We start from the raw sequence: 17,637 nt of genomic DNA on the forward strand, positions 1-17,637 counted from the left end.
ATGCGATTGCTAATCTCTGATCTCGGCTAATTCACAAAAGCAGAAACAAAACTTCCAACAGCATCCTTCTCTGGATTTTCGACTCCGCAATGCTTTTTGAATCTCTGAATTAACCTCTCATAATAGGAACGCAGTGACTCTTAAGACTCCGGTGTTGTCTTCTTCATGATCGTTTCCCAAAGTATCTCTCTTTCTGGAATTAATTCTTTAAATGCTCAATTATTGCCTTGTATTTTTCAGCCACATCTGCTGCTGGTGGTGCAATATTAGGACGCTGTATAGGTGGTTCCGGCAACGGCCACTCAACATCCACTTTATAGTCTAACCACAAATCTTCTGGAAAAACAATGCCAAACAACAGATTTAAATCTGTGCACAGCACTGGAGAAAGATGTGCCAATTTATGTACCTCGTCATACCATTTTGTCTGGTCTTCAACTCAACTTTGGAAAATTATGTGTGAAAACAAACAAATCTACCCTTGTTCAAGGGACATGCACCAAATTCCCTCTGTGCACTTTTCTAAGAGGTAACTTATTCCTTCTTCTGAATTACTGATATTTTTCCCTGCCCTCGGCTAATCATACTTCATCTTTCTCGTATTTATCATATACTTTTTCCATCTTTCTCAATATTTCTAAAAATCACTTCAATCTCATGTTTTCTCCATCAAATCTTTAATATGGGCATTTAATGCAATGAGACCCAACTGCTTAATTTCCTCATGCGTTATATATCCATTATGTAATTTCGCTTGACATTCTTCATTACTTACGTCAACATACAATTCATGAGCCAATTATTCTAATTTATTAAGCACTTCATTGGTGTACCTAGCCACTTCTTTGATGAAGTATCATATCAGCATTATATGTCGGTAATCTGTTCAAATCCACATAACCCCATAGCATCCCTCCAAATTCTATCTTAAAGATCCAAATGAAGACCTCCTTAGGAGGTGGCACTACCACCACCTCTCTGTAGTGTGCTATGTCCTACCTGTTCTAGGTATTTCCATTGTAATTGGAACTTCTGACACCGCACTTGGTACATCTCCAGTAAGAGTGCACACCGCTGCCATGACCCTCCTCCATCAACTCAAACAGTAGTTGAAGTTGGTTCTGACAGTCTGTCTGTATATGGAGGAGGTCTTGAAATCAGTAACTGATTAAAGAAGTTATCATCATCTGATTCATTCTTCTACTCCAATTTCTCGGTTCTGTCCTGTTCTATTTTTTTGACTATAGCAGGAAATGCTTTAACATTTCCCATCATGCCTGATCACCATGACTTCTCTTCATGATCTAGTCTGGGTTCAAAACAGTGTACAAAGGACTTCTTGATGGTCTATCTTTCTTCTCTCTCTCCTTCTCTGATGCCATGTGATCCCATTTATTGAGTGCTTCAATGTGTAGTTCTAGGCATTTGACTCATATTGTACATAGTCTGTCTCAAAAAGTCTAATTTCTCAAAGCTAAAGGGGCCTTCATAGAAAAATTTTAATTTCTCATCAAATGCTGTGTTCGGTTTAATTTGGGAATCCAAACACACGAGTAATACCCCATTTCTTACATAATTTCAAATATTGGCACACCTTCATTTGGCATCTTCTAACCCTCTCTAGGCTTATCCTATTTTTTAGGTTTAAGTTTTGTAAATACTTCAGTCATGACTTGCACTTACTCGCAGTCAAAACAGACTAAAAAGTCAAAACAACACTGAAAAAAAAACAGCAACAGCAACCAATAACAGTGCTGAATCTTTAGAAATAAATAAATCCCTTGTCTGTGTAACCTAGAAAGGAAAAATAAAGGAATATTTCATCAGTCATAACACGCACAACAGGTATATACTTAATTTCGAGCAAACTAAAAACAGTACCAGACAACGAGATTGAAACACAAACAGCCTACAAAGTACTCGCTAGGCAAACTTCTACCCAGCAGAATTCTACCCCCGAGTCAATGTACTACACCATGTGGTAAGCAAAGTAACCCAAATTCTCTCAAACCTGAAAAAGTAAAAACCTGTTAATACAGGTTCCTATGTGTAAGCAGCACCTCGGTCTACATACCACAATAAAGACAAGGCAATAATATCTTGCGATCTTGGATTTTCAATGAAATCCAATAAACAATTAAATTCTCTCTTATTGGCAAAACAACATCAAATAAGTTTACAGATTTGAATTATACAAAATCAAAATAGTGATCAGTCCATCAATTGAAGCCATAATCATCATCACATAACCAAATAGTTCCCCACAAAAACAGAAATCTATCATTACAAAACAGACAAACTCATGCAATCAAGTTTTCCATATTTAAACTTACACTCCAAGTTCAGCTATACAATTTGTTACCCTGCAGGAGGATCCAGCACCACAAAGTGGGCAAAACTCATTAGTCCTTTGTTCTCTACACCTAAGGCCAATAGTTCTCCAAAACTCTTTTAGGGACCATTTAAAGAGGAGACGCTCTAATGCTTACCATTCTCTATTACCAAAACTTTGTGAGAGTCAAACCCCAATAATCACCTACAGGTCTTGAGAAATCTACTTGCCCACTTACTAAGGCAAGTCAGATTTTATCAAGGCAAGCTATTTGTAAAACCTACTGGTCCATTCTTGTGAGCTGATAAAGAATAGGTATTCTGTTCTTTCAGAAAACGATGAGCAATGAAGATGCTGTTAAATCTTGTTATGTCTTGTCATATTTGAACTGCGATCAGAGACATAGCACAAACCTCAGCTGTCTTAAAATTTGCCTTTAGAAAAAGATAAGTAAACGCACCCTTCAAGAAAAAGTAAGCAGCAAAGTTAAAGAATTTGGAAATGTGAACTGTCTGACAATCATGCTATACAAAGAGTGTGTAATGAAAGGTTTTATTCTAACACAAAACATTTAAATAGCTTGTAAATTAACTCTTCAAACACCAGTAGTTATGAAAGCACTTTTTTGTAATTCTGTGTGACGAAAAAAAGCTTTCAATAGGATGAAAACATATCAGAACACTTTACATGGTGACGTGTACATGATAAACATTTTTGCTGAAACCCAAATTCCACACATTGCTTTATATGCCATTTAGTTTTATCAATAACATTGCATGTTAGTGGGAACATTTGTGGCCGTTTCAATGGAAAATATGCTGTTTGTAAATGATAGTGCACTACCAAGTCATGCTTTACTAAAGTATTTATTAAAAGTGAGTGTTTAAACATTAACTGAGAAAACATTGCAGCCCCTGGCCTGGTAAAAATGCCATTAGTGAACTAAGTGGCATGTAAGGGATTACGTGTACCCTATATGTGGGCAAAATCCTTATTATACATAAAGCAAACGTTTAGCCTACTAAATCAAACAAAATAGTTTTTTGTACAGCAGAAATGCTGAACTTGCATATTTGAAGGTGCTTTCATATGTGATAATTAAGAAAAAAGGGGAACAGTAAAATAAAATATTTGCTAGGATCACACGATTTGAGACCAGATAACCGGTCAAGTACTTTACAGTTAGGTTGGGTAGATTATTCAAGTCTCTAAACCTGCAGGTCTAGTAACATCTTTATGATTTTTCGAGACTGACCGGAACCTCAATAATTGGTCACACAGATTTTTACCAAAACAATTTGGCTCCAGTGTCTCCAGCTGATCTTGCGGTTAGAGACAACACTCCTTATCAAGGGAACACAGCTGAGCAGAGTTAAACAAAAATATTGGAAGCATAAAGGATTGAGTTCTAGATAAAAATTAGGCAACATTTATTTAGTACGGAATAATTAAAAGTGCGGTACAGAGAAAAATGCATGTAATGCCATTCTCAATACAGATCTACGTTACAACAAACAAATGATGGACGGAATGCTGACAATGCAAACATTCTCCCCCAGTCAAGAGATCTGGGTTAAATCCATCGTTCTTTTGCCCACTACACCACCCCAGTTTAGACATGGCCATATGCAAATCAGTCTTGACCCTGTGCCTCATGGGAACAGTCCAGCCCGAACTGCCAAGCCATGTCTTCCCTGGACCGGAATCAAGCATCCTAGGACCGGTTTCTGGCTATCAGCCGTCATCAGCCAGGATAGCTTGACTCCAGTGGCGTAGTGAGCACGGGTCCCACGTCTGGGAATACCCATCCCACTTAGGGCGAAAAGCGTTACAACAAACAAATGATGGACGGAATGCTGACAATGCAAACATTCTCCCCCAGTCAAGAGATCTGGGTTAAATCCATCGTTCTTTTGCCCACTACACCACCCCAGTTTAGACATGGCCATATGCAAATCAGTCTTGACCCTGTGCCTCATGGGAACAGTCCAGCCCGAACTGCCAAGCCATGTCTTCCCTGGACCGGAATCAAGCATCCTAGGACCGGTTTCTGGCTATCAGCCGTCATCAGCCAGGATAGCTTGACTCCAGTGGCGTAGTGAGCACGGGTCCCACGTCTGGGAATACCCATCCCACTTAGGGCGAAAAGCGTTACAACAAACAAATGATGGACGGAATGCTGACAATGCAAACATTCTCCCCCAGTCAAGAGATCTGGGTTAAATCCATCGTTCTTTTGCCCACTACACCACCCCAGTTTAGACATGGCCATATGCAAATCAGTCTTGACCGTGTGCCTCATGGGAACAGTCCAGCCCGAACTGCCAAGCCATGTCTTCCCTGGACCGGAATCAAGCATCCTAGGACCGGTTTCTGGCTATCAGCCGTCATCAGCCAGGATAGCTTGACTCCAGTGGCATAGTGAGCACGGGTCCCACGTCTGGGAATACCCATCCCACTTAGGGCGAAAAGCGTTACAACAAACAAATGATGGACGGAATGCTGACAATGCAAACATTCTCCCCCAGTCAAGAGATCTGGGTTAAATCCATCGTTCTTTTGCCCACTACACCACCCCAGTTTAGACATGGCCATATGCAAATCAGTCTTGACCCTGTGCCTCATGGGAACAGTCCAGCCCGAACTGCCAAGCCATGTCTTCCCTGGACAGGAATCAAGCATCCTAGGACCGGTTTCTGGCTATCAGCCGTCATCAGCCAGGATAGCTTGACTCCAGTGGCGTAGTGAGCACGGGTCCCACGTCTGGGAATACCCATCCCACTTAGTGCGAAAAGCGTTACAACAAACAAATGATGGACGGAATGCTGACAATGCAAACATTCTCCCCCAGTCAAGAGATCTGGGTTAAATCCATCGTTCTTTTGCCCACTACACCACCCCAGTTTAGACATGGCCATATGCAAATCAGTCTTGACCCTGTGCCTCATGGGAACAGTCCAGCCCGAACTGCCAAGCCATGTCTTCCCTGGACCGGAATCAAGCATCCTAGGACCGGTTTCTGGCTATCAGCCGTCATCAGCCAGGATAGCTTGACTCCAGTGGCGTAGTGAGCACGGGTCCCACGTCTGGGAATACCCATCCCACTTAGGGCGAAAAGCGTTACAACAAACAAATGATGGACGGAATGCTGACAATGCAAACATTCTCCCCCAGTCAAGAGATCTGGGTTAAATCCATCGTTCTTTTGCCCACTACACCACCCCAGTTTAGACATGGCCATATGCAAATCAGTCTTGACCCTGTGCCTCATGGGAACAGTCCAGCCCGTGGTGAGCAAAATAACGATGGATTAAACCCAGATCTGTGACTGGGGGTGAATGTTTTGCCATTTTGCAACATTCCGTCCATCATCTTGTGTGTTTTGCTGTTCACCCTATGTGGGAAGGGTATGCCCAGACGTGGGTCCCATGCTCACTACACCACTGGAGTCAAGCCATCCTGGCTGATGACGGCTGATAGCCAGAAACCGGTCCTAGGATGCTTGATTCCGGTCCAGGGAAGACATGGCTTGGCAGTTCGGGCTGGACTGTTCCCATGAGGCACAGGGTCAAGACTGATTTGCATATGGCCATGTCTGAACTGGGGTGGCGTGGTGAGCAAAATAACGATGGATTAAACCCAGATCTGTGACTGGGGGTGAATGTTTTGCCATTGTTCAACATTCCGTCCATCATCTTGTGTGTTTTGCGATTCTCAATACAGAAGCACAGAAAATGTATATTCATAAACTTAATAATCCCCAATTAGGCAAAAACTAAACAACATTTGTAAGTGTTAAACTCAAAAAATTCCGACAGCATCCCATTTGCAGGTCTAAAAGCAAAAGAGGAGCATAGCAAGTCATCCACGAGGAAAACAGTAAAAGAATGCTACGAAAGACAGAAGCTCAAAGGTTTTATAGATAAAATAACTCAAGCTATTAACAGATACTGCAAACTCAGTATGGTATGAACATAATTGGGGTCGCATTGACAAAGCAGTAACAATGTAATTTTCTAAACCTTTAGCACTAACCCATTTCTTATGGTAAGAGAAATCATCAATCGCCTCCCTCAGCAACTGCACGCCAGAGATGTACAATACAAATGAAACATTTCTTAAACAATGGCTCATAGAATTAAGATGTTTACTCCATCACTTCCAGCGGAAGACCTTGAAAATGATACTTTCAATAAACGATGGAAGCTTCATTCACAATAAACATTTTCTTACAATGTTGTTCAATGCTAAAATATGACATCATTCACGAATGTGAGACCCGGATAGCGGTGATCTGCCCTGACGACCTTAGCCCAAAGCGAAAACACCTGCGGGGCATTGCGGCTGATTACAGACAGCTGTAACAGAACCAGCGGTGCATAATTGAACTGCGCTGCCGGGGCCAGAGAAGTCACTGTGGACCGCGCCAGAAGTACACCCAAAAACAAAAAAAAAAAAAAAAAAATCACACAAATGAAAGTCAACCGGCCAAGCCGACACCAAGCAAAACTGACGCAGCTTTCTTGAAGTAAAAAATTCACTCAGAGACAAAGGACTCAAATATACAATGCTGTTCCCTGGTAAGTTGAGAGTGGAGGCAGACGGGAAGACCTGGTTCTTCTCCAACCCTGAAGAGGCCTGCAAATGGCTGGATGGTTGGCGCACGTCGAAACACGCAAGCTCCTCACCCAGATAGACAGAAAAGTCCTCAATATACCTTAAATTCGACCTCTCTGCTCGAGACTGTTCTCAATGGGGGAAGAAATCATCAATCATGAACTAGAATAGATTCTGTAACTACGGACTCTGGATCCCTTACAGTTGGAACGCAGAGCAGACTAATGTGGTAACATTGAAGAAGGATAAGGGAAGGGGAGAGGGGAGGGGGTGGAGGTTCCGCATGAAGGTATAGTCACCCTCCATTTTTTGTTGGGGAGACGACAGGCACTCTGCAAGTTGGGGAGGCGGGTAGTTCGAAACCATCATGCAGGGAGGTGAGAGGGGGTAAATCATGTACACTGGTTAATTAATGTTAGCAACTTCACACAGTACAACTGACATATGACAGGAATCGCTTGGCACTTTATCTCACCATAATGACCAGAAATGAATCAGAATTACACAATGCCCCACAACCCGCAGGTACTTCGATGCACTATATGGTTGTCACACCCTATCCAATGGACATGGCTTCACCTTTTATACAAACCCAATGGGTAGCCGAGGCCTCACTTCCATCGCTCTGGCTTCTCTCCTGGAATGGCAACGGCCTGGGACACAAGCTAAAAAGGGGAAATGTACCCCGATTTATCAAAAGACACACGCCTAACATAGTTTTACTACAAGAGACTCACCCCATAGGCACCAAATGCAAAGCACTTAGTAGATGGGGAGATACACTTGCAACACATGCAGGTTTCACAACCGGGTCCAGAGGGACAGGAATACTTATCCGTAGTAACTTCCCCTTCATAATAGGACACACATATTCAGATCCCCAGGGTAGAATGGGGGCCATTTCTGGTACATGGGAGGGTAAGCCACTCAACGTTCTCTCGGTCTACATCCCACCAGGCCTACAGAAGTCTACCCTACCGGTACTAATTAAATCCATCCTAGATCTCCCAGACGGCAGGTTGATAGTGGGTGGCAATCTAAATATGGTACTTTTCGGACAAAAAGACCGAAATCCATCACTACGCACCCCTGGTAATAAATCCACCCAAGCGGACTATCTAGCATCTATGGGTCTCACAGATGTATGGAGGGCACATAATCCAGAAACCTCGCAATTCACCTTCCATTCAGGCGCTCACAGTAGCCAATCACGCTCAGTTTACATCCTAACCGTTACTGACCTCGTACTTGCCTTCACGGAGATCCACCACCTAGCTTGAGGTATATCGGATCACTCCCCAATATTAGCCACCTATACAAGTGGCACAAACCCGATTTGTAAACCGATAACCCTACCCCCCAGGTATCTCAAAATTCCCCACATCCACGATGACTTAATCCGCACTACAGAACATTACTTCAATGAGAATGTGGGTGCTGTACAATCCCCACATATCTTATGGGACGCGTATAAGACTAATCAAGGGACAGGCACTGTCCTTGACAGCCGGGCATAAAAAGACAGACAGGCCAACCTCACGAAATTAGAAAGAGATCCTGAAGTTGGAAAAAAGGCAAAATGGGGAAGAGAAGAAGGCGTCAAACCATACTCTTGGTCTTAAACGCCAAGAATATAAAAACCTGACGGCAGAAGAAGCCAAGAGCAACTGCCTCGGCACACTTTTTAGAACCTATGATACTGGAGACAAGGCTGGGAAAATGCTAGCATGGCTCGATAGACAGGAAAAAGCATATAGGTGGGTAGCCCAGCTCAGGACTGAAAATGGAGAGACCGTTACAGACCCACAAACCACAGCAGAGACATTCGCCCAATACTACACACATCTATACTCTCCTTCGACCACTGCAACAACTAATGACTCAAAAGACCTACTGAAAGATACGCGCCTCCCATCCTTATCTACCCCAGAAGTAACCACGCTGGAAAGTGATATCACAGAGGAAATCATTAACGCCATAAATAATAGACAATCCGGAAAAGGAATAGGACCCACTGGTCTACCACAGAAATATTTGAAATGACTGCCTCTAAGGTTGCACCCCATCTGAAACAAATGTTTGAGGATAGTCGACAACGCAGGAGACTTCCAACAGACCAGAGATTGACTAATATTGTAGTTATCCACAAACAAGGGAAGCCAGCAGATCTCTGCAACTCATATCGTCCCATCTCACTCCTCAACCCAGAGGTGAAAATATTGGCCAAACCATTAGCAAACGGACTCCTACAGATTATAATGAAATTGGTCCACCCGGACTAATCCGGCTTCATGCTAGGTAGTAATACTGCATCTAATCTTCGACGCATCCATGGAGTATTGGGTAGAAGGGACACCTATCCCTAGATGCTAGCATGGCCATTGACACAATCGAGTGGCCATATCTATATGCTGTGTTGGAACCACTTGGCTTTGGCTATGAATACACCAAATGGGCCAAACTGTTATATATAAACCCCCTAGCACAGGTAATAGTAATTAGACACACCTCACGCACCTTTTCACTTAAAAGAGGTAAACGGCAGGGATGCCCCCTATCTCCCCTAATCTTCGTATTCGTATTGGAGCCACTGGCCACCTAGATAAGAGGGGACACCCCTGATCCGAGGACTTCGTTGGACATGGGAGTGGGAGGACAGAATCTCGCTATACGCTGACGACATCCTACTCTATATTGCATCACCAGCCACATCCCTCAATAGAATTATGCAGATATTCACCAACTTCAGGAAATACGCAGATTACACTATCAACTGGACTAAATCTGTCTTGTTTATATTGCCAGGACAAACACCCAAACTACCACCTGGATGCACATAAGGGAACCTCAGAGGGCTTTCGCTACCTGGGTATTTATGTTATATGTGACCCTGCCCTTTTCCACACCCACAACTTACTAGGTCCACTAGAAAGACTACAGAAAGACACTCAACACTGGTAGAACTTGCCATTAACTCTACTGGGGAGGGCCGCTATTTTTAAAATGATGGTGCTCCCAAGATTTATACACATCATGCAAAACACCCTCTACCCTATCACTGACACATATTTTACAGATGTCAACAACGAGAAACGACTACTACTACGGGGGGTGGGGGTCCACCACAAATAGCCACACACAAACTGGATGGTCCTTCCCAATATCAAAATCTACTACCGGGCCGGCCAGTTGGTAGTCATTAATCAATGGCTCTATGGTTCACAGACCAGATACTCATGGGTCCGAGAGGTTATAAGCGCGCATTGTACACAAATTCTACAAAACAGCCATTAACTGGCCCAACACAGAAAACAGTTAAACTGTGGCATACAGTAACAAAAAAGCTGGGATGGCGAAATAAGGTGACCCAAGCCACACCATTATGGGACACTGAGCAGCTCAGCAACCTGATTAAATGCCCAGGATTTGACAAATGGGACATGATCTGCATTTCTAGAGTTGGAGACCTATGGTCAAAGAGCACTGTGCTTCCATTTACCGAGCTACAAAAAGAACACGAGATGACAGACCAAGAAAAATATAGATACTTACAAATTAGGCATGCCTGGAGGGTGGCCATTCCCCAGGGTACAGACCTCCCAGAGTCGACGACCCTGGACGACAGGCTATTAAGTGAATGCATGGACAGTAAGGTGATTTCTCTGACTTACAGGAAGCTAATTAATAACACGCCAGATCCCTTACAGAAACTGTGCCAGAAATGGCAGAATAATATGGGAAGACTGGCAAGAAGCATTAGCTTCCTCCAGAGAGGTAGCTATCTCTACTAAGCTAAGATTAATTCAACTCAAAATTCTCCATAGAGCATACCTCTCCTCCACCACATTAGAAAAAAATCAAAAGAAAGGAAGATGCCAGGTGTCACAGACACTGTAATCAGCAGGGCATCTTCTTCTATATAGTATGGGATTGCCCATCCATCCAGAATTACTGGGGGGAGGCGACAACACAAATACAAACAGTCACAGGGAAAAAATGTCAGCACACACCCCAACTATGTCTCCTAAACATATGGGGGCAAACTGACCTATCCAGGAAAGAACAAATATGGCCAACACTAGGTTACACTATAGCTAAACAAAATATTGCCCAGAAATGCGTGCAGAATATCCTCCAACTGTGGTGGAGTGGGAAAAAGATTTAGATTGGTCGATGCTAGCAGAAAAAAAACATCTATGAGAACAGAGGCTGCCCTCAAAAACGGGAACAAATCTGGAATGGATGGACTACACAACAGGGGACAAATATGCACCCCGATAACACCAGTCAGTGGACCTTTCCGTGGGAGAGGAGGTGGTATAAAAGAAATGGGCACATGGCAACTATATGTAGTGCATCGAAACTGAAGATATATTGTAAATCGACTGCTAACCTGTGGGATCTTGACTGTGTGAAGCGGTTTTGTATTGATGTAACCAATAAAAAGGGTTTTTTTTTTTTAAAGGAGTGTGTTGAGTAGAACACCAGAAACTTCATCCAATAAAAATAAAGGCAAATTACACGAAAACGTGGCATAACCATTCATAACATTTTACACACTTCTAAGTGACTTGGGAAACTCATTCCAGGTGCAACATCATAAGTTCATTGGTCACGATTCTATGCATCATCAAAGATACGAATTATGAAAAATAATTTTCACACAACATTTACACACTATTTAAAAAAAAAAACAATACAACAGATATCATGCGGATGTAATGAGGCAACTGGTGAGTAATGAGCACTTTATTAGACACACACACAGTCCAGTATGAGAGTCATAAAAGCCAGGATACTAGAAGTGACAACATGGGGCAAGGTGGTAGGTTTCCTCAGCTCTAAGAAATTTAATTTTGAACAAAAAGTGCCCTAGAAAACCTGTTCTCCTCTGTACACAACCCAAAGTGCAGAAGTGGGTGGATCGTCCACATGTAAGACCTATTCTATCAAGATGAGGCACCATTCTGGAACATTTGGGAAAATATGTTACTTTCTTTAACAAAGATTTTTTCAAAACTACAAATGTATGTCCGCAACAGCACATACACAATTAATCTGGTGAGATACTAGTCACTCTGAACATTGTCTCACTGTACACTATTATACCTCAGACTTACAGTAACAGAACAAGTACTCAATACCCACCCTAAACAGGTACCCACTGAATTAGAGTTCATCATCATAAATACTTTATTTCGGTTCTTTTATAGACCATAAAAGTACATATACAATACAAGATACATATCACACATATAAACACATTTCAAATAAAGTGCCAGATAGTGAATACTTGCACGTGTTACCACAAAATACAACATTACCAAAGATAAAGGCATAAAATAGTGCAAATACGCGAAGAGTCATTACTGGTCCATACAGGTTCTCAGTTTAACTGTTAGTTTTAAAAATTCCTTCATTTGAAGGATACAGTCACTGTGCAAAAGTTGTAGATACATTAGTGCCGGTCTGATTTGAGTAAAATCAAGTTTTTTTAAAAGGGTCACCAGATAGCGCTTACGGGGGAAGTCATAAAACTTACATAAAAATATAAAATGCAGCGTATCCTGCGGAGACTTTCCGCCGCAGCTGCAGGGTGCTGCCAATTTATTTAAAAAGTCTATTTTTGGTCTAATCAGCAGGTGATGAAAAAGGTTTAGCCTAAACCTTGTCAGCAAAATTTTTCATGGGTAGTCAGTGAGCCAGACAGGTACGGTTCAATTGTTTCACAAGTTTTCAGCATGGCAAATTTCCTCACGCTTTGTTTCTGGAGCTCCACGCATTCCCTCCGGGACCTCCTATCCATAAGGAAGGCCCGTTTAATGAGCTCCAGATCCCCTTGTACAATTTTGTTCGGGTGTTCAAACAGTTCTAGTCGACCTAACCTAGAAAAATTTGATTTCAAATATTTGATCCAGGGAGTACACAGTCTCTTGTCCCGGCCCAGAAAATCCCTCAAGATCAGGTGTGTTAATGGTATATCCTGGTTTAGCCATAATTTAAGCCAACAGGTCAAGGGACGTAAGGAAAACAAGTCACTTAAGTATTGCACCCCTAACTCTTCGTGCACAACAAAGTTAGATGTGCCTGTGGGGACACATAAGAGACGCTTCAAAAAAGAATTGTCAGCAATCTGCAGCTGCTCACCAGCAACATATCCCCAAATTTCGCTGCCATAGATTACAGTTGCCACTGACTTTGCGTTATACAGTTTAAGCATGGCACAAATGGGTTTTTTCCCGATTTTGGCAGCAAAGTTAAATATCGAGGCATTAACTCTTGCGAATTCTTCTTTCTTTTTTACAAGATGAGGGGCCCAATTAAGTTTAGAGTCGAAGAGAACCCCAAGATAGGAGAACGTTTTCGTTAACGGAATTATTGCTTCATTAATTTTAAATGTAAAAGTCCTCCTTGATTGCTGCCCTACTTGCTTGACAAATGATTTAGAGTTGTTGACCATAAGATCTCTATCTGTCATAAATGAGTTAAAAGCATCTAGAAGAGATTGCAGGCCCTTTTTCGTTCTTGAAATTAAAACCGCATCATCTGCGTACAATAAAATGGGAATTCCCCGCCTGCCTACTCTAGGATAGTCAGCCTGGACATTCTGTACCATGTTATCTAGCTCATTAATGTAAAAATTAAAAAGAAAGGGGGCCAAGATACATCCCTGACGTACACCTTTACTGATATTAAAATTATTTGATACACACAATTCTTGAGAATATCTCACATTAGCTCTGGTGTTGTTGTGTAAGTCAGCCAGAAAATCGACCACACCACTATCCACCCCCTTCTCCCTCATGGACTGCCACAGCTTTCCCCTGTTAACACAGTCAAAAGCTGAGGACAGATCCATGAAGGCGAGGTGGATGGTGCCCTTCTGCGCTACAGTGTACTTACTTAAAATTAAGAGATTAAGACACTGGGTGATTGTAGAACGACCTCTACAGAATCCATACTGTGAATTGGACATAATATTATTCTCCTCTGCCCAATCAGAAAGTCGCTGCAATAAGATTCTGCATACAATTTTGACCGTAGAATCTATTAAAGAAATAGGTCTATAACAGTGTGGGCTGCCTTTGTCCCCTTTCTTAAAAACCGGGACAATTGTAGAGACACCCCATGATTGTGGACACCCAACTTTCACAGCGGCATTAAAAACAGATTCAAGTATTGGAGCCCAAAAGTTAGGTTCAGACTTATACAGGTCCGGAGGGATCCCGTCTGGACCTGGTGCCTTACCGGCTGTTAGCCCCACAATTCCGTTAATAACCTCACCTCGATTGAAGGTAATTATTTCACCCCTAACAGAGGTGACCGGACTGGGAGGTTCAACTACCGAGCTAAAGTACAATTTCCCATAGTGTGCCTCCCAGGCCTCCTTAGAAATGTGACATTCCAGGCCATCACCCGGCTCCTGAGCCAAAAAAGGCTTCCTCATTACTGCCCAGAATCTAGAGCTACATTGCAGAGTAAAAGGGTCAAGTAACTCACTCCATGCCTCTTCCCTAAGAAAGTACCCACTGAATTCATCATAGACCTGCTGACCATTGCATTGACTACCAACTCTTTTAAAGACAGCAATCATTACTATCAACAATGCAGTGGGACATCGATGGGAGCTGTTTTTGCCTTAAAAGTTGCAAATATATATGTTGATTCCTTAGAACAGCAATATGCACTGAAAGACAATAACCCATTCAGATCATCTGTCAAATTTTGGAAACGTTACATAGTTTACATTTCTGTTATCTGGAGTGAATCAAGATCCAGACTCACTGACTTTGTGAATTATCTAAAAAAAAAAAAACACACACTTAAAATTAACAATCGAACGCTCTGAAAGACTAACTGCCATATGGTCAGTTCTTCGAACTGCAACGGACTTGCACAACGTTTACTATTTTAAGGGAGGACATCTGCCACAAAGTAAATTACCAGACAGAAGCTACCGATGTAAAATAGTTAAGACCACCCAGAAAAGAGCATGGTACAAGCCAGTGGAATACCTCTTAAAAACTACAACTAAAGAATCAAGTTACAAACTGGTCTGCATAACCACCTTTTGTCCTCATACTAATAAGATTACTATCTCTTCAAAAAGACACTGTCACATTGTGCAAAATACTACTGCTTCTTTCAAGACACCACGATTTGCCTTTGAAAGGGGAAAAATCATCAAGGACTATATTGTCCACCCAGCACAAAATAATATTCCTACTAATAAGTAACACGCTTAATAATCTCTGGGGGATTCGACCCGGTGAAGGGACAATACTGATGTAGTAGCAGGTCATGGTTTCAAACCCTTAGATACAATTATTCTTTTTCACCGGCGTCAGTTTGAGTAGCACTTTCAATATCTCAGCACTGGTGGTTGGACCAGCATGACTCTGTCCGTCTAGGATAATTGTTAGATAATCAACGTTCAGCCCACCTGACCACACTAGACCTATTCTAGCTGCGCTATTTTCATAATCCTACACTACTAATATCCTGATGTGATCCTGGTAGCTTGGGAACGGTATAAACGTCGTCAACAGTTTAAGTAACAAAGTGAATAAAGCCTAAATTTTAATAAGGAATAGGCAAGTACTGTCAATTGACATTTTAAAATGTCTGAGCCGCTTGCTAAGGACACACAATTTCTATTATCCTGCTACCTGAATATTTCTTCGCTTGGGACACATTTCTTTTAAAACGGTAACAACATCAATTTCAGAAGGACCTGTTATAAATACTACTGATGAGCGATGGTCATGTGGGATGTCGTAAGAATTAATTGTTCATAGTGCTTTTACTAATTACCAGAAATGTGCTGAAATGATGATGAGAACCACAGTTTGCTTGAAATAAATGTGTGAGATACTCACACAAGGAACTTAGAAATATCAGAGCTCAGGTGATGAGAGTGTTGTGAGATACTGTCATAACAGGTACAGCCATCACAGCCAGTAAGAAGGGCGAGTTATGAGTGCTCACACCTGAAGACTGGACGCAGCATGAGCAAATAATGAGTCAACTAATAAAGTGGCGCACGATATCATCGCGCTTACGCTATTCTTGCTGTATGCGAGGGCAAAAATGCAGGTTTACCATCCCCGTTTTATCTTTCACTGCTTACCAGGCCGTTCTTAGCAGGGCCTTAGTGGGAAGGAAGCTCAGCACTCGCTCCACTACCTCAGCCAGGTTGCTTAGCACGTAGGTGCTTCTCGCATCCACCTGACAGCATCCACCCAACTCCATCCTTTCGGAGTACCCGCACTTCAAATCCATATTCACACAGTCCCGAAAAAACACTTCCGGCACAAGAGTGATTTACTTCCGGAATACTTGAGGCTGATCACCATGGAGACCAGAAGAATTATAGAGATAGAAAGAATACATTGCTTGTCACGGCAGCCGGTTTAGCACAGGATGCGTCTCTTTCAACCGAAAAACGTACGTGACTTTTGTTGCACAAATCGCTATGACATGCGTTACACAAATTGCTATTTGAAAACAGTCCCTTAGTCTCTCGCTTGTAGTGCACTGTATAACTCCCCAAATACAAGTGCCGAAAGACATTTTTATTTTCGCTTTCAATTGCTCACACAGACGAGACTCTGATTGGTTGTGTAAGTTATGGTAGATCCTATTGGCTGCGACGAGAAAAGGCACCAGCTTGAATGGTACGCTCCGATTGGTTAAAATGATGACAGCTTTTATAGCTTGCTGCCACTGTGAGGTCGAGCCGAGGTTTATCGGTTGAAAACTACTCAGGGGACCTGAGCAAGAGCATACGAGACAATGCAATTATCGGAGGGAGATAGACTTGAGAGCGGAGGCAGACATCAAATCTCATTAAAAATATGGTAACGAATTTGAAGTGAAAAATATATATAATTCAACATTTATCAGTATCTTAATCAAGTCCATCCGATTATATCAATGAGTATCATTTATGAAAAGTAATATTTTTAAACATGAAACATTCAAGCATTCCGCCATGCCCCACCGATGGTGCCACATTACTCAAAATGTGTAAGTTCGTCATACTTTCGACTCATATAGCTCATTTTGTTAAATCCAAAACAAGATTATTTTAGATAGATTAAACATACATGACAGATGTTTTTGTAGAGCTGAAATACTTCAGTGTGCACTCCAATTACATGGTTATGGAAAATGATCTCTCTTGTGTTTATCTCCAAAGTCCAGTGCTTTGTGTTCAGTTATTGTTAATCAATTAATGTTAGTATATGAAGTTTAATAAATACGCTTATCACACGTTAAATCACACTGACAACTGTCTATACACACATATTTATTTATTTGTATCTAGTTAGGTGTGCTTTTCTATTTGGAATGTGTCCACAGACACTGAAAATCAAACAGTAACAGAACATTCCAGTCTGAAATCATGCTGCATTTTACATGCATTTTCTTGAAAAGCTGGCTTGACAAACAGCTATTTTAGGAGAGGATCAACCAGTCACTGGCCACAATTTAATAAATAACAAAAGAAAGAGGTCTTGGAGCCCCTTAGAATTTGCTACTCAGGTTACCGGGCTTCAAGGAGACTTAGATGATGTGCAGCACGGCTACAGGGAGATATGCTCTGTCTACCATTGTTTTATCATCTTCATTTTCCACTTGAAAATCTGGGGGAATATTGCTTCCTGCACTCCCCCACTCCAAAA

At 42.0% G+C, this 17,637-nt stretch overlaps 1 protein-coding gene across 1 annotated transcript in view; it reads right to left on the reverse strand.

Annotated features, from left to right (window-relative positions):
- FBXO22 (F-box protein 22) overlaps positions 1 to 16,286 on the reverse strand; it is a 285,060-nt gene extending 268,774 nt beyond the window's left edge. Inside the window, exon 1 of the mRNA XM_085643778.1 lies at positions 16,080 to 16,286. Within this exon, the coding sequence (XP_085499904.1) occupies positions 16,080 to 16,231 (152 nt within the window). The 5' untranslated portion in view covers positions 16,232 to 16,286. The remainder of the gene's footprint in view (positions 1 to 16,079) is intronic.
- Between the last annotated feature and the right edge of the window lie 1,351 nt (positions 16,287 to 17,637).

Source organism: Triturus cristatus, chromosome 3_1 (assembly GCF_964204655.1).
Source record: "Triturus cristatus chromosome 3_1, aTriCri1.1, whole genome shotgun sequence".
NCBI classification, from domain to species: Eukaryota; Metazoa; Chordata; class Amphibia; order Caudata; family Salamandridae; genus Triturus; species Triturus cristatus.